The sequence below is a fragment of the Halichoerus grypus genome, chromosome 15 (assembly GCF_964656455.1).
Source record: "Halichoerus grypus chromosome 15, mHalGry1.hap1.1, whole genome shotgun sequence".
Taxonomy (NCBI): domain Eukaryota; kingdom Metazoa; phylum Chordata; class Mammalia; order Carnivora; family Phocidae; genus Halichoerus; species Halichoerus grypus.
Genome location: NC_135726.1, coordinates 27,674,924 through 27,692,658, shown reverse-complemented (window position 1 = coordinate 27,692,658; position 17,735 = coordinate 27,674,924). Strand labels below are relative to the sequence as shown.

Below are 17,735 nucleotides of genomic sequence, written 5' to 3'. Positions count from 1 at the left end.
CTCCATGTTTTTCTTTTTACTAAAATCGTATCCGGAAGATAGTTCCATACTGTCGCCTATAAACCCACCATTTATTGCCATTTATTGTTCTCTAAATGTATAATGCATAAATATGTATATATGCAATTATAAGTGAATATATAATTCATGCATCCAGTACTCTCTTGGTGGATCTTTACATCGTTTTCAATCTTTACACGTTTTCATCATTGCTGGTAAAAGCAATGCCTCAGCGTGTGCCTATACTTTTGCTTGTGTGCAAGTATAATTGCACAAAAAAATTCTAGACGTTGCATTGCTTGGGCAAAGACCATCTGCATTTTAAATTTGGTAGAGTTTTGCATTAATATATGAGGTTGTCTGTCTCCCCACACCTGCTCAAATACATTATGTAAAATGTATTGCTCCTCCCAAACTTGATAGATGAAAAAGTCTTCCTCAGTCAAGGTTAGTGTGCAATCTTCTTGTTATGGGTGAGGTCAAGTGGATTTTCATACTTAAAAGTCACTCATGTTTCCTTTTCCATAAACTGTCTATTTGTATCTGCTAGCCAGCTTTCCACTGGGTTGCTCTTTTCCCACTGGTTTTAGGAGCTCTTTAGATATTAAGGAATTTAAACTTTGACACACATGTGGTTCATTTTTTCCCATGTGGAGAGTCCCGTGCGCGTCCCACAGTATGAGCTTGGTGATGGTTGCTGAGTAATAGTACAGTGACATTTATTAAGCACTCACTGTGTGCCTTGTGAGAATTTTCACTGAATCCTTATGATAACCTACTAGTTAAGAGGTAGTTGTGTTATTATCTGCATTATAAGGATGGGAATGAATAAATGACGTAACAAATAAACCTCAGCGCACAAACGTACTTATGCGGAGGCCCGGTCCTCATCGTCGAGAGGCCAGCATGAACTGGTCAAGAGCCTGTATTGTGCAATTTCTTTAACAAAATATTTTAGTGATATCTGTAGTGTGTAGTTGCTGTAATTTTTTTCTGTGGATAACCTCACCTGATTGGCTTATTTTAGGCCCTGCACAGGTCATAAATTCAGGAATGGATGAGCTAACCTCGCTAGCAGCAGCTCACAAGCATCTACATTAGGCCACCTGGGTCCAGAGGACTTTGGGAATTATGAAAAACATGGTTTTTGGTTTTTTGTTTGTTTGTTTGTTTGTTTGTTTTTGCCTTTTAAAGCACTGGGTGGTAGCCTCATCCACAGGTCTGGAAAGGGCAGGGAGGGTAAGACCAGTGGTCAGAGAGAAGGAAGAAAGTGGTTTTAATTAAAAAAAGAAATTAGGTCGCTTGAGTGCCCCCAACTGCCCAGCCCTTCCGGCTTTAGCACAAAGAGAAACACTCATCAAGCCAATGCGGGCAACTCTTTTTCATCTTGGTTTCTAAAAATAAGAGTGGGGGCGTTTTCCAGGGAATGGTTGTGTCTGTAAACCACAGACTAAGTTCTAACCCACCAGTACTCCAGGGCTCTGGCGTCATGTTGGGTGGGGGGAGGGGCTTCTCCCCAGCTCATCCCCAGCTCGAGTCCCCACAAGAGCAGAAGCACCCCGCCCCCGAAGCCTGTTCCTTACCGAACATGACAATGTCGCCTTTCAGGAAGGCACCTCCAAATACAAAGCGGATTTCATCAGAGTGATCGGCTTTGACGAAAGTCGGCCTTGTGTCCTTTAAGCACTGGGGCCCGTGTTGAAACTCGTAGAAGTAGACAGGTCCTGCCCCAGCATCTGCACAGAGGTAGGAGAGGGCCTGTGGCCAGTGCAAAGCGCGGCGGAACAGGGGCTGGCCCCGCATCCCCACCCAGCAGGTCCTCCACACCCGTGGGTGGGACGGCTCAGAGACAAGAGGTGACTGGAACTCTGCTAACTTCCCTCTTCCTTATTGGAGGCTAGTACTTGCCACAGCAGTCCCTGCACCCCTGGTGACAAGAGCTCACTACCCCTCAGGGCAGACTGAGATAAGCCTTTCCTACTGAGCAAAGATCTACCTCCCTGTGACTTCCTCCCACTGATTCTGGTTCAACTGTCCGGAGACAAACCGAACAGTTATTCCCTGCTTCCAACATTCCTTCTCTTCTGCTAAAGGTCTTTGCTTTGTAATTCCTCCCCGCCCCCACCTTTCCCTGCACCATCAATGTTTCTCTACTGGACCACTGCCATCCGTAGCCAACATGCTTACATGTCTCCCGTTAACACACGCACACACACGTGTGCACACACACACAGAGACACACACAAACACACATACTCTTGGTCTCAGCTTCCCCTCTGGCTACTGGCTTATCTCTCTAAATCCCTTCTAGCAAGACCCTACAATACTCATTATCTCTGCTCCCTCTCCTCATTCTCTCTCTCTCTCTCTTAATTAAAGTGTCATTTATGGACAATAAAAAGCGCAGATTTTAATTACATGATTTGATGAGTTTTTGCAAGTGTATACACATTCCTGTAACCACCATGCCAAGGTATACAGAGCATTTCTATCACCCTGGAAAATTCCCTTGTGTGTCTTTGTGGCCACTCTACCAGGAGACAATCAACCCGTTTACTGATTGTCACCACAGATTAATTTTGCCTGTCCTTGACCTCTGCATAAATGGAGTAGCACAATATATATACTTTTGTGTGTCTGGCTTCTTTTCCTGGGTGTAATGTTTTTGAGATTCATCCATGTTATTTCATGTATCAGTCGTTGATTCCTTTTTATCACCAAGTAGTATGCTATTGCATGAATATACCACAATGTATTTACCCACTCATCTGATGATAGACTTTTGGGTTCTTTCTAGTTTGGTGCTATTATGATTAAAGCTGCTATTAATGTCCATATGCAAGGAAGGACATAAGCTTTCACTTCTCTTCAGTGAATGCCTAAGAGTAGAATGGTTGAGTAATAGGGTAGGTGTGCACTTAATTTTATAAGAAACTGACAGTTTTCCAGAATGGTTGTACCATTTTACATTCCCTCCAGAAGTCCACGATACTTCTGAATATTCCACATCCTTCGCAGTACTTGTGGGTATGGTGTGTGTTTTCAGTATTAGCCATTCTAGTAGGTATACATGGTTTCCTCATTTGGGGTTTATTTTGCATTTCCCTGATGACTAATAATATTGAGTACCTTTTCTTGCGCCAAAAGAGGCTTTCCTATATCTTGTTTTGTGAAGTGTCCTTTCAAGCCTTTTATCTGTTTGTAATTGGAACGTTTGTCTTTTCATTATTGAATTGTAAGAGTTCTCATATGCTGGATGTGAAGTTTTTGTCAGATAATTATGTTGTGAATATTTTCTTCCAGTCTGTGGCTTGCCTTCTCCTTTCTGTAGCAACATTGGGTTTTTTGTTTTTTGTTTTAGGTAAAATACACATAACATAAAATTCACCACTTGAACCATTTCTAAGTATGTAAATCAGTAGTTTTTAGTACATTCAGAATGTTGTACAACCATCACCACTATTGAGGCCCAGAACATTTTCAGCTCCCCAAACAGAAATCCTGGACCCATTATGCAGTCACTCCCCATTTGCCCTTCCCTCCTGTCCTTTGGAAACTGCTTTCTGTCTCTGTGGATTTGCCTATTCTGGACTTTTCATATAAATGGAATCACACATGTGGCCTTTTGTGTCTGGCTTCTTTCACTTAGCATAATGTTCTCATGGTTCAACCACGTTGTAGCAGGTGTCAGGATTTCATTGCTTCCTATGGCCAAATGATAACCCATCTTATGTGTACACCACGTTTTGTTTATCCATTCATCAGCTGATAGATCTTTGGGTTGTTACCACTTTTTGGCCTCTCTAAAGAAGGCTGCTATGAACATTCATGTACAATTTTTGCTTGACCATCTGGTAGTCAATTATCTTGGGTCTATCCCTAGGAGTGGAATTGTTGGGTTATACCGTGATTTTATGTTTAATTTTTTGAGGAACAGTCAAACCACTTTCTGCATTGCATTTATCATTTACCAGTCCCACCAGCAGGACATGAGAGTTCCAGTTTCTCCACATTCTCAATAACACTGTTATTTTCTGGGTTTTGTGTGTTGGTTTTTTAATTATAGCCACTTTAGTGGGTATGAAGTGGTATGTCACTGTGGTTTTGATTTGCGTTTCCCTGATGGTTAATAATGTTGATCACCTTTTCATGTGCTTATTAGTCATTTGTATATCTATTTTGGAGAGATGTCCATTCAATCCTTTGCCCATTTTTGAATTGACTTGTTTGGTTTTTTGCTGAGCTTTAAGGGTCCTTTGTATATTCCAAATAATAGACCCCTATCATATAAATGATTTACAAATATTTTCTCCCACTCTGCAGGTTGTCTTTTTTACTTTCTTTATATTGCCCTTCGATGCACATTAATTTTTCATTTTAATGAAGTCCAATTTATCTGGATTTTTTTCTTTTTTGATTATGCTTTTGTTGTTATATCTAAGAATCCACTGTCACTTTCAACCTATTTGTGTCTTTAGTTCTAAAGTGAGTCTCTTCGAACCATGAGAGACAATGGACCCTGAAAAACAAACTGAGGGTTCTAGAGGGGAGGGGGTGGGAGGATGGGTGAGCCTGCTGATGGGTATTAAAGAGGGCACATTCTGCATGGAGCACTGGGTGTTATGCACAAACAATGAATCATGGAACACTACATCAAAAACTAATGATGTAATGTATGGTGATTTAACAATAAAAAAATTTTTTAAAAAACCACTAAAAAAAAATAAAGTGAGTCTCTTGTAGGCAGCATACAGTTGGACTGTTTTTATAATCCACTCATTCTGCAATGTCTGCCTTTTGAGAGAATCCACTTTCATTTAGTATAATTACTGACTATGAAGGACTTATTTCTGCCATTTTACTATTTGTTTCCCATATGTCTTATATCTTTTCTATTCTTCAAGTCTTCCATTACCATAATATTTTCCAGTGTACCATTTTGATCCCCTCTTGTTTCTTTTACTATACATATTTTTAGTTATTTTCTAAGTGGTTGCCCTGGGGTTACAATTAACATCCTAATTTATAATAATCTATTTCAAATTAATACCAACTTTGTTTCAATAGTATACAAAAGCTTTCCCCCTTTATAGCTCTGCACCTTTATATTGTTATTGGCACAGATTGGATCTTGATGCATTGTATGTGAAAACATAGATTTATAATTATTATTTTGTACAGTTGTTTTTAAATCATATAGGAAAACAAGGAGACATTAGACATTAGACAATACTGACTTCTATAAGTAAACATAAGTAATGTAAGTACCATTAGTAGTGTTCTTTTTTCTTCTTGTGGATTTGAGATTCTGTCTAGTGTCCTTTTGTTTCAGCTTTAAGGACTCCCTTTAGCATTTTTCAGGCAGGTTTACTAGTGACAAACTCTCTCAATTTTTGTTTATCTGGTAATGTCTTGATTACCCCTTCATTTTTGAAGATAGTTTTGACAGATATGGAACTCTTGGTTGGCAGGCTTTTTTTCTTTCTGCACTTTGAATAAGTTATTCTATTGCCTCTGGCCTCTGCGGTTTCTGTTGAGAAATCAGCTGTTAATCTTATTGAAACTACTTTGTACATGATTAGTCTATTCACTTTAACTGCTTTCAGGAATTTCTCTGTTTTTGGTGTTTGATTGATTATATCTCTATGTGGATTTCTGAGTTTTTCCTACTTGGGATTCAAATTCCATCAAATTTGAGACATTTTGATCATAATTTCTTTAAATATTATTTTTACCTCTTTTCTCTTTCCTCTCCTTCTGGAAGTCCTATCATGCATATGTTGGGATGTTTCATGGTGTTCCACAGGTCTCTTGGGCTCTGTTCATTTTTCCTCATTCCTTTATCTTTCTGATCCTCACACTGGGTAATCTCAATGGATTTATGTTCAAGTTCTCTGTTTCTTTCTTCTCCATGATCAAATCTGGCATTGAGTCCCTCTAATGAATTTTCCATTCCAGTTGCTGTATTTCACAATGCCAGATGTCTATTTGGACCTTGTTATAATTTTATAAATTCTCTCTTTATTGCTTCTCTATGTGGTGAAACATCATTTTCATGGTTTCCTTTAATTTTTTATATGTGGTTTCCTTTATAGCTATTTGAGTATATTTAATAGTTGGTTTAAAGTGGTTAGTAAATCCAATGTCTGGGGTTCTTCAGGGACAGTTTCTATTAATTTCTTTTTTTCCTGTCTGTGGGCCATACTTTCCCATCTCTTTGCATGCCTTGTTGAACACTGGAGATTTTGAATATTATAACGTGGCAACTCTGAACATCAGATTCTACCCCTTTGCCATGGTTTACTGTTACTGCTTGTTGTGGTTGCTGTTGTTAGCTTGTTTAGAAATGTTTCTGTACTAATTTTGACTATTCTTCGTCATGTGTGACCACCAGAGTCTTTTTTCTCCGGTTATCTTAGCGGTCAACTAATAATTTTATGAGTCAGCTGAGATTTTCATAAATGCCTAAAACAAACAAACAAAATCTCTCAATCTTTGAAGATGGGCATTATGTGTGTGTTGAAGCACACCCTCAACACTCAGCTAGACAGTTTACAACTCTTACTTAGCTTCCACTTTCTGTAAGAGAATAGCCTTCAGGTCAACCAGATATAACAGCTTAGGGCCATCTCAGGCCTTTTCTGAGCATTCTCCCCACTCTGGACATGCACAGGGCCTTCTAATTTCCCAGGAACATGAGGGAGCTTCTTAAACCTTTATTCCCAGGGCATTCCATTGCCCAGTTTTTCTTCCTAAGTGTTGTCTATTGTTTATTCTAACTGTTATCCCTTGCCTCTGGTGGCAGCAACAAATACATTTACTTTTTTTTTTTTTTTTTTTAGAGAGAGCATGCACGCATGTGTGCACGTGAGCAGGGGTGGGGAGGGACAGAGGGAGAGGGAGAGAATCTTAAGCAGGCTCCATGCCCAGTGCAGAACTGGACACAGGGCTTGGTCTCACCACCCTGAGATTATAACCTGAGCTGAAATCAAGAGTTGGACGCTTAACCAACTGAACCACCCAGGCGCCCCAGCAAATGCATTTACCCTTAAATGTTGATGAAAAATGCCCTCCAGGTAGGTTCCTAATCCCTGAGACAGTTCTGGGTTAGGTGAAATAAAAGCAAGCCCCTTAAGCTTAGTTGTTTAGGGAGCCACCAGATAGATCAAAGGAAAAAAACCACAATTCTTTGAGTATAAGGTCCTTTTTTCTCCCTCCAGTACTAGGAGCCTATACTATAAATGTGGGCTGCTGTCTTAAAGGCCACTGCCTAGCTGGTAGCAGGAAATGCTGCAGAGTAAGTTGAAATGCCACACTCTCTCACTGAGACTCAAGGATCTTTATCTTGATTAAATGGTCACTTGCTTGCTATAAACCCTTGATTTGTTTCCAGGTTCTGATAAAATTGATTCTGACAGTACTTATCAGTTTATTCATTGCTTTTGTGGTGGGACAGATTTTTGGAATTCCCTCCTCCACTATTTTTGCTAACATTGTTAACAGTGTTTTTTGATGAGCAAAAAAATATATATTAATTTTGCTTAAGTACAATTTTAGCTTTTACATTTGGATCTACAACTCATCTCACATTGATTTTTGTGTATAGTGTGAGTTAGGGTGTTGAAGTTCACTTTTTCTACATAAATATCCAGTTATTCCACCTCTGTTTGTTGAACAGAATTTCCTTTCTCCACTGAATTATCTCAGCGTCTCTGTCAAAAATTGGTTAACTATTTTCTGGACTCTCCACTCTGATCTATTTGTCTATCCTTCAGCCAATACCAGACATTCTTAATTCCTGCATCTCAAAAATAAGACTTGAAATCAGATGATTTGTAAGCCCCCTAACTTTGTTATTCTTTTTCAAGATTGTTTTGGCTATACTTGCATTTCCATGTAAATTTTTAAAATCAATTCATTCATTTTTTTCCAAAACCACTGCTGAGATTTTGAGATTGGGATGTATTCTCTGAAGATCAGTATACTCATTTTCTCTTGAATCCATTTTAACCAGACTTTTATCTACATCATCCCATCACAATAGTTCCTGTCAAAGTCACCGGTGATCTCTGTGTTCCCAAATTCAAGAGTCAATTCTTGGTCTTCATTCCCTCGTCACCTCCGTAGACCTTATGATACAGAATCCCACAGCGCCCTGCAACTGCTATCCCCTGCCCTGTTTTATCTTACTTATATTACCATCTAACACATACATATTCTATCTTTACTTGTTTGTTATCAATCTCCCCCACTAGAATGTGAGTTTCATGGTGGCAGGGTCTTTGTTTTGTTCACTGCTGTATCTCTAGGGCCCAGAATACTGTCAGGCACATAGTAGGCTCTTGGTAAAAAAAAATTGTGGAAAGATGAGGAAAGGGGAATAGAAGAAAGAGAGAGTGAGTGAGAAGGAGAGAGAGAAGGAATTAGGGCAGGGAGAGGGGAGACAAGGTTTGTGTTCCCCCAAATAATACTCTCTTTCTGGTTGCTCCACTACTCCTTAGAGCTAAAATGCTTGGGAAGACACTTCCAAAGAGAAAGGAGTCTGGGAAACTAGTCCCCCCCAAATTATGGGGAGGTGGGAATTTTTTGCATGGTCCTGAAGGAGAAGAAACAGAAACAACAGAACTGATCAACATCCCTGAACTCTGAAAGGCACGGGAATTGCAAAGGTCAGTGTGCAGGGTTATATCCCACAATTCTTGAGAACTCCCTCTCACTGAGGGAACAAAAGGGTGGAGCAGGTGGCCAGTCATCAGGCCACAAGACTCTCTGCAGCCACTGGCCTTGCTGGGCTGTGACCCTGCTGTGGGGTGGGGGGTGGGGGTACTCAGAGACTCACCTCTGTGATATCGAGCTGTGACCACCCCAGGGACCACAAAGAACACATCTCCAAGCAAGTCCAGAAAACTATCTCGTATCTCAACCGGGGAGTGCTTGTTGGAGAAGTATTGATCAGCCACAAGGTATAAATACTGGTTGGGGATGTGCTGTAAAAAAATCATGGTCACAGGAGACCCAGGTCAACAACAGCCAACACATTGAGCATTTGCTTGGGCGGGCATGATTCTGGGGTCTTTACGTGCATTGTCTCATCTAATCCACACAGTGACCCTATGGGGCAAATATCAAAATTAGCCCCATTTCACAGATGAGGGAACTGAGGCCCAGAGAGGGTAAGTGGTTGTCCAAACCAGTGCAACAATGATTCTTCCGCAAGTCTATCTGCAGCCAGACTGCGTGCCCCTAATCACAGTGCGCACGCCTCTCTGAGATGTCAGAAACAGCCATCCCTGTCAACCAAGTGTAGGACTCTTCTGAGTGTAGACCTTTGTGACTGCTACTGGGACCCTGCTTCTGGAAGCAGTGCTGCCTCCAGTCCTTTGCTGTTTGATTTGAACAAGTCTCTTGTTGGAGTTCCCTTATCTATAAAAAATGAGTTGTTCAGAGGATTACATGAGAAACGTGCTATCTGGCACAGAGCCCATCTTCAGTTCTGTCAGTCTCCCCTGAGACCCGTTGCCAAATCCCTGAACAGGGCATTCTGTGCTTTTCTGACCTGGGACGGGGCTGCCTCCCAGGCTTCCATCCCTCAACTTGCCCCAAGCACAAATGCTGGCCAGTGCAAAGTAAACTTCATGAAGATTCAGGATCTGCCACACTGGTGATGTTCTTGGGGATCTGGGAGCCTGGGAAATGCTGGGACAAGTTATGGCACCTGGACCATCAGTCTTCCCACTTGCCACATGAAAACAGGCACAGCCCTGCAGAAGTTTCTTTGGAATTTGGAGACAGTACAGAGCACACCAGGGAGTACTGCTCAGACTCATTCAGCGGGTCCTCTGAAGGCTGGGTGTTTTTAATCAGGCCCAGAGCAACTCCAGGCTGTGGTGCAAGTGCCCCTGACTTGGACCATATGACCAGCAGAGCCCCTGGCCCCTGTTCCTCCATGAGCCAGACAAACCTAACTCATTCTTCAAGGCCCTTCTCCCTGAGGGAGCCACCTGGCTCTGGTACCTCCCGGGCACCAGAGGGCCTCGGACATTCCTCTGATCTGGTTTGTTAGACACTGTGCCAAAGTGCCTCCTCCTTCCACCCACCCCACGGTCTGGTCTGCGGATTCAGTACCGAGGCTGCGTATGATGTCACATGCTCTGGGGGGTGGCCCCCTCAGCCCCTACATTACCATGTCCGCAGAGAAGCACGTGAATAGTGGGATGAATGACATGAATGGGAACAATAAGGACCAGTGGCCACATATCGGCTGGGGCAAGTGTGGCTGCCCTGTGGGCTGGTTTTCAGAGCTCCTGGGATTTTGAGACTGAATAAGGGATGGTGGAACCATACTTAGCAAAGATTCACTGAATGAGCGAATGAGGAACGTCTATAGCCCCAGTCCCTTCTCCTGAGAGTGGCCCAAGGAGGTTTCAGCTGACTGAAAAATCAGTTGCCCAAGCTCACTTACCAGGACTGTGTGTAGCAAGTGCAGGGCGAGAGACTTGTTGGAGCCCCCGAGGATCTCAGGAAACTCTTTCTGTGGAGAGAAGTAGGGCGTCCTCTGTGAGCACCTCAGGTCACCAGAAGGGAAAGCGGTCTCTCTGAGGGTCAAAGTGCCTGCTTTTTAAGAAGAGAGGCTGGAGAGCAGGAACCTGTTCAGCCCCCAGGGGGCGACATGCAGGAGCAGCCTCAGTGGGTTGGTGGAGCAATGAAGTTTCTTCTTCCCACATCTGCTAAAATGCCGCCGTTCCCTGCCATACCTGTGGTCTTGTGGCGCCCGAGTGGCTGCTCTGTGGAAAGGCCATGTTATGAGCTGACACCACCCCCACATTCCCATGTTAAAGCCCTAGCCCCCACTACCTCAGAATGTGACCATGTGGAGAGAGGGTTTATCAAGAAGTGATTAAATGAGAGAGAGGACGTTAGCTGGGCCCTCATCCAATCTGGCTGGTGGCCTTATATGAGGAGGAAATTCTGACACACAAGAGAGGCACCGGGGATGCGTGCACACAGAGGAAAGACCATGTGGGGACACAGGAAGAAGGCAAGTCAAGGAGGGAGGCCCCAGAAGAAACTGGACCTGCTGACACCTTGATCTTGGACTTCCAGCCTCCAGAACTGTGAGAAAATAAATTTCTGTTGTTTAAACCATCTGGTCTGTGGTATTTTATTACGGTGGCCTTAGCAAACTGATAACAGCCTACACCTTGGCTTTGGCATCAAGTCCAAACAGAGACCAGAAAATCTCGAAGCCAGTGACTTATGGTTCTCTTTCTCAAGACCTTTGCAATCAGGGCCTCTGAGAAGCCAGCAGTTTGCCGACAGCCAGTGAGGTGGCCAGGCTGAGGGTTAAGAACCTAGGCTCTGTACGAGCCTATGGGTAATTATTTGCTAACTGACGCCTCCCTGGCCAGTACCACAGCTTAAAAATGTGAGAGGGTAAAAGTACTCTTCACCTGTCAAATGAATTTCTCTTTGACATTTTCTGCTGAAAATCTTAGGATAATAAATCACCAGGGTAAATATTTAAACAACTTTGTCTCCTGGCATCTGAGGGAATCTCCAGGGTCATTCAATTTATCCACAAGTATATTTCAACTACTGAGAACCTCTCTATATGTTCAGGAGCTGAGATTTGTTTTTGGAGGATTACCCATGGTCTCCAATGGCCAGCAGTGGATGTAATTGCAAGGTCACATGAAATAACAGCACCGCCCCAGGCTCCTGACCTATGCAGACCTGGGCACCAAATATCATGGTACCACTTGAATAATTCCAATATCTAACATTTACTGAGCACTTGCTATATGCCAGGCTATTTGATGGGTACTTGTGAAGCAGGTAGTAAGACCAGTCCTATTTCACACATTAAAGGAATAAAGGTTCAGAGAGGTTGGGCAGTTCACTTAAGGTCACACAGCAGGTTAACAGAGAGCCCAACATTTAATGGCGGAGCCTAAGTGCATGAAAAAAATTATACACCACTGTCTCCTCCCCAGCTGGGAGACTTTGGAAAGGAATTTTAGCTTTTCTGAGGCTCAGTTTCTTTAACTACCAATGCCTGTTTGCGAGCTGTCGCTCCGACGGCATACACTTGTCACGTGGAAGGCAGTCGGGACCGGTCGCAGTGGTCACGGTGGTGGTGGCTGTCATCAGGAGCACCTGCCTTCTTCTTTCTGGCACAGACCTGGAAGTACTGAAGGGCCTTCCTTACGCCACAATCTGTGACTCAGTTGCCTCATTTACAACATGAAGAGAAAGATTCCCCACCCCCACTTACCCCAAAACATTGCTCTGTAGGTCAAATTCATCATGGCAGAACGTGCCTTTGACAGCCCAAGGGACTCGGGGTTCTGGTTCTAAACGGCACCAACTAGCGTCTAACCGTGGCAGACCTCTGTCTTTCATTACCGCATCTCTCTCAGATTGAAAGGAGGAGGTTGGTCTCTCTAACTGAGCCATGGTGATATTATGAATTTGAGCATTCCTCCTTTCTGAGGACAGATGAAAAGTTTATTTCGTATCAGGAGGGGCTTCTTAAATGGCAGGGTCAAGGAATCATGGCTCCTTCTCAGCATTCAGCCCGAGCACAAACGATCCCTCCTCAGAGAAGCCTTTCCTCTCTACCCCTTCTCCTCCCTAAAGATCTTCTACCAGTTTACGTACTTCATAGCACTTGCCCCTTCCTGAAACCATCTATTCAACCTTGCATTTCATCTGCTCTCCTCACTCAGATGGGAGCTTGCTGAAAGCTGGAGCCATGTGACTTGTTTACTGTTGAACGCTTGGGTTTTTTGGGTTTTTTTTTAAAGATTTTATTTATTTATTTGACAGAGAGAGAGACAGCGAGAGAGGGAACACAAGCAGGGGGAGTGGGAGAGGGAGAAGCAGGCTTCCCGCAGAGCAGGGAGCCCGATGCGGGGCTCGATCCCAGGACCCTGGGATCATGACCTGAGCCGAAGGCAGACGCATAACGACTGAGCCACCCAGGCGCCCCTGAACGCTTGGGTTTTGCCAAGAGTGTAGAGCAGGTAGCAAACATTCCGTTCATACTTGTTGAATGACTAAAGCAATTCAATAATTTTGCAACTTGGATGAGCCTCGGGAGCTCTCTTGGAAGTCAAAATGCCAGAACCCAGGCTGGACGTGAAAATGTAAAGGCCTGAAATTTTCCAAACCTGCATGAATTTCACCTTTGAAGTATAGTAACTGTGCTAATTTGAAACAATCCTTTGTAATGTTTTGATCAAAGCTCAAATGGATCCCATCCTCCCTTACTTTTTTATAGAGTTGTTTCTTTCTCTATAAGCCTTATATGGGGAGCAGGGCAGACACTGGTTACGGCTGCCCCCAATCCTCAGTTACCCTCTTTGAGCGAGAGGAAGGGGCATCTCTGCGTCCTTGGCTGCCGGGCTCCCTCACAGTGCTTGGCGTCATGCATGGGAGTGCTCAGCTTGGAAGCACACAGCTGCCTCACGGCTGAGTGAGCGACAGGGAGGACAGCTGGGATTCTTACCATGGGCAGCAGGAAGCCACACTCGTGGTTATTGACTCCGATGACAGAAGGAACGGAATTAAATGTTTTTTCAGTCAATAGGTCTAGAGGCTCATCAGGAAAGAAAAAACCATCAACCACTCGAGTGAAAGACTTGGTTTTCTGGAATAAGGAAGAAGAGAAAAATCAGCATCTGTTTCTTTTCCTAAAATCCGCTGTCCCCCAAACCCTTAGCCCAGCAGAGCCAACCCACTCCAGCAGTGGTCAAACTGCATTAAGAACGGAAAAATAAGCCACCTTTGGCCCTTCCCAAGGCACGAGTGCTGCCTGGCCAGCCCTGCCACTTACTTGGGCAAAGGGGCTCAGCTTCCTGCCTAGAGTCCTCATCTGCTGAATGAGGATAATAATTAGTATCTACCTAAAAAAGACAGGAGCCTACAACAGTGGTTCTCAAGGTATGGGTCCTGGACCAGCAGCATCAGCATATCACCTGGGAACTTGTTAGAAACAAATTCTTAGGCCCCAGCCCAAGCCTACTAGATATGAAACTCTGGGGGTACAGCCCGGCCAACTTGTTTCACAAGCCCTCCAGGTGATTCTGATGCACGCTCAAGTTTGAGAACCACTGGCCAAATGCAATGGGCAGAGTGGTGAGCTAGGGGCAGGCATGGTGGGGGGGGGCTGGAGGTGGCCAGAGTAGTGGGGGTTGGTGTATCTTTGCCTTCGACTTGGCTGGATAGTTCTTGGGTCTCAGGAAGCAACACCTGGCTCTATCCATGGTTTTCTGGGGTCTCTGTTTGGGAATAGGGGTGGAAGGGAGTACACAGAAGACCTTTCACACTACATCAGGTCAAGGACTTTGTAACCAGCTCCCAGATTCCAGCACTGCTCACAGCAGACACTTCATCCACGCCAAATAGCTACTTAACAAATGTTGGAATGTGACAGATAATGACCTCGCTCTTCCAAGGACCATCAGAAGCTCTCAAGATTGGAAGGGACATAACAGCTCATTTGGTCCAATGAATCATCCAGTGACTGAAATCTGTCAGCAGTCATCAAGATTCTGCTTGCATACCTATAGAGGTGGGTGTCACACTACCTTATCTAGGAGCTGGTTGTTTTGAAGACAACTGTGTTTTTAGAAAATTCTTGGTTATACCAAGCCAAAATGGCTTCCTAACAGAACTCCTGCTCTTGGCATTGAATTAACTTCTGGCAGCATGTGGAACAGGTGCGGTCCCTCTTCCCGGTGACTTAGAGACAACCTTCATATTTTCCTGGATGTTCTCCAGGCTAAGCAGCACCCCAGCCCATCAAGTTCCTTAAATTACCTATCAGGGTTCTACATATTCTACCTTGTGTTTCTATGGCCATTACTCTGAATCCCAACCTCCATCTTTCCAAAGTCCCAAATCAAAGTAAGTAAGAGAGTGGTGGAGTCTCTCGGCCCCCAGACCCTCCTGTCCGTCTTCACCTTGTTGATGTCCAACAACTCCTCGGGGGATTTAGCCCTCAGGCACTGCAGCAAGGCCTCGGAGTCTGACGCGTTGCAACCACAGACATGCGCGATCACCTGCAACTATTTCCGGAGGACTGGGTCAGAGCACAGCATTGAAGGCCGCCAAGAAAATGAAAGTTGAAAAGAGTCCTTGATCCAGCCCCAGGCTGGTTCCTCATATATGAAGCCTGCTGCCCCTCCCCACCCCCATGTACATGTAACAGAATGTACCCATTGAGGACAGGCTGGCCCTGGACCTCTTCACGCTCCTGCCTGACCCTCCTGGGCATATTCAGCAACAGCTGGAGCTGGGGGAGGTGGTGTGTCAGTCTGTGGCTACCGAATAGAGTCAAGCTTCCTGGTCACGGAGACACCAGTCCTATGACGTTGACTCCATGGCACTAGGCCCCACTGAGCCCAGAAGCCCAGCTCAGGAGCCCCAAGAGTGAGGAGCAGCTTTGCAAGCATGACTTAACTGTACGCTGAGGCATGACTCTGGCTCAGTCTCAGCTTGTCAGCTCTGCTCAGCCTCACCCCCACTGCAGCCTGGAAAACCCTGAACATCTTTTTCTGTCTCCCACCAATTCCACTCATCCCCACCTCCTCTGGGATGTCCTTTCATGAACTCCCTCCTTCTCTAATTTCCTGTCATGTCATGGATTCCTACCTGCTCTTCCTAACCTTTTCCTAAACACTATCTCTCCCAGTCATTGAACTTTCCTTGAGCACTTTTCCCTTGAAAGTGGTGGTCCCTAAGTGTTTGGGAGTCACGAAGGCTCTGAAAATCCAATGAAAACTACAAACCCTCTCCCTGGGAAAATGCGCAAACATACAGAATCTGCCTACAACTGTAGGAGCTCAAGGACCACCTCCCAGACTTTTCCTGGACTCCAGGTTAAAGATGATGGTCTTCTCAGGTCAGTGTGGCCTGTCTCCATTTATAAACCCACAGGTTCTAACATAGAGCTGGGGGGACAAGGGACACTCAATATATGTGTGCTGAATGAATAAGTATGTGCACAAACCAAAAGCTGATATATCGTGTTCTCCAAATCAATATTCCCTGTGTATTGAGGGTATGTTTACAATATCATATCTCTAGGTCTCTGCTCTTGGTGTACACCGTTATTTTCTACAAGGTGTTTAAGCAAATATACCACTAAAATGCACAGTCCCCAGGAGATGGCTCCACAGCCCCGTGCTAATATTCATTGACTGAATCAGCTCATTTGTTAACTCATTCATTCGGCCAACATCAATAGTCACCTACTAGAACCTAGGCATTATGCTGGGACGTGAAAGAGACAGAGACCTTGGTCTCCAGGTCCTCACTGCTTGGTAGAGCACTAAACAAGATGACAGATGACAAAAGTCTGGGGCATCTGCCTCACCGCCCCCTTACAATCTCATGCCAGACAACATGCATCAGTCACAGTGTTCTTTCCCACTGAACTGGAAACAGCTTCAGAATCTTTCTTAACATAGTACTCTAGGTGGAATGGAGTAGGTATAGGAAATGAACTATATATCACACAGGGGACTGAGTTATATATCCCAGGTGAAGAAGAGTGAATAAGATGTAAGAACTATCACATATACATTCATGTACACACGCACACACACACACATTTGTGTGCACCAGCTGGACGGCGCTGGAGAACTACTTCCTGAACCAGGCCTTCCATGGAGCAGTAAGGTTCGCCTTGGCCAGCATCGGATTCTTTGGCCATGGTCGGTAAGGACGGCCAAGCACATGGTCTATCAACACCTAACCACATTCTCCCCTGACCAAGCAGAGGAAGCTAGAGAGGTGTTAACAATATACCTACATCTTCATTCCTCTCATCATCGGGCGCCCTCAGGAAAGGGATGATGGCCACCCCACTCTCCATGATGGCTTTGTGGAATAAGCCATTCGCCATGGGGGATAGAATCTGGAATGAGAACACAGGAGACCAGGAAAAGTCAGGCAGGGGACTCCCCATCCACTACACACACCACCCATCCTTCTTTAAAGAAACCTTCCCAGGAAGTCTCCTTAAAAGCTCTACACATACAGGAGAAAAAAAAAAAAGCCCTGGTTTGGGGATTCAAGGACGAGCCATGAAAGTTTAGGCAAGTTATTTAACCTCTCTGAGCCCCAAACTCCAGGAACTTTGAGGTCAAACATTCTAGTGTGTGAGTGCTAGCTCCTTCACTTCCTGGCTGGAGAACCTCAGGCAAGTCTTTTATATATTTCTGAGCATCAATCTATTCCCTGCAAAACTGGAAGGAAAAATGGAGCCCATATCACAGAACTGTTCTGTAGAGCAGAAGTAACGAATACAGAAGGCTTTGCACGATGCCTGGTCAAATACTACACACTCTGGAAATGGCGGCTGTCATCATATATGTAAAAGTTGATTTACTCTAATTCACCTTATCGAGTTATCTTGAAGACAGAAAAATATCTTGTGTATTGTCAAGTGCTCTGCAGCAGAAGCTCTCTTAACCCACTTCCATGTAACTACCTTCTGTGATTAACCTGTTAGCTGAGGCCCAGGAGATGCCGACCCCTCAGAGCCAGAGGGCTGTTTTCTAGTGCCACGCACCTTTCTATTCCCACCGGTTTCTGGCCACGAGTCAGGTGCATTTGCTCCCAAACTTGCTTTGTCAGTTACACTTGCTATTGTAATGACCTAATCGATGAAATATCGTGGGAACCAATGAAGTATGAGTGTAAAAAGAAAACAAAATTATGTTTGG

At 44.3% G+C, this 17,735-nt stretch overlaps 1 protein-coding gene across 3 annotated transcripts in view; it reads right to left on the bottom strand.

Moving 5' to 3' along the window:
• The window catches only part of CES5A (carboxylesterase 5A), a 97,990-nt gene that overhangs the window by 12,374 nt on the left and 67,881 nt on the right, over positions 1-17,735 (bottom strand). For all 3 annotated transcript variants that reach the window (XM_036068934.2, XM_078062862.1, XM_036068932.2), the window contains 6 exons: positions 16,820-16,924; positions 14,967-15,071; positions 13,511-13,651; positions 10,463-10,531; positions 8,840-8,987; positions 1,584-1,736 (listed from right to left, as the gene is read on the bottom strand). In XM_036068934.2, coding sequence (XP_035924827.1) covers positions 1,584-1,736; positions 8,840-8,987; positions 10,463-10,531; positions 13,511-13,651; positions 14,967-15,071; positions 16,820-16,924 — 721 coding nt within the window. The remainder of the gene's footprint in view (positions 1-1,583; positions 1,737-8,839; positions 8,988-10,462; positions 10,532-13,510; positions 13,652-14,966; positions 15,072-16,819; positions 16,925-17,735) is intronic.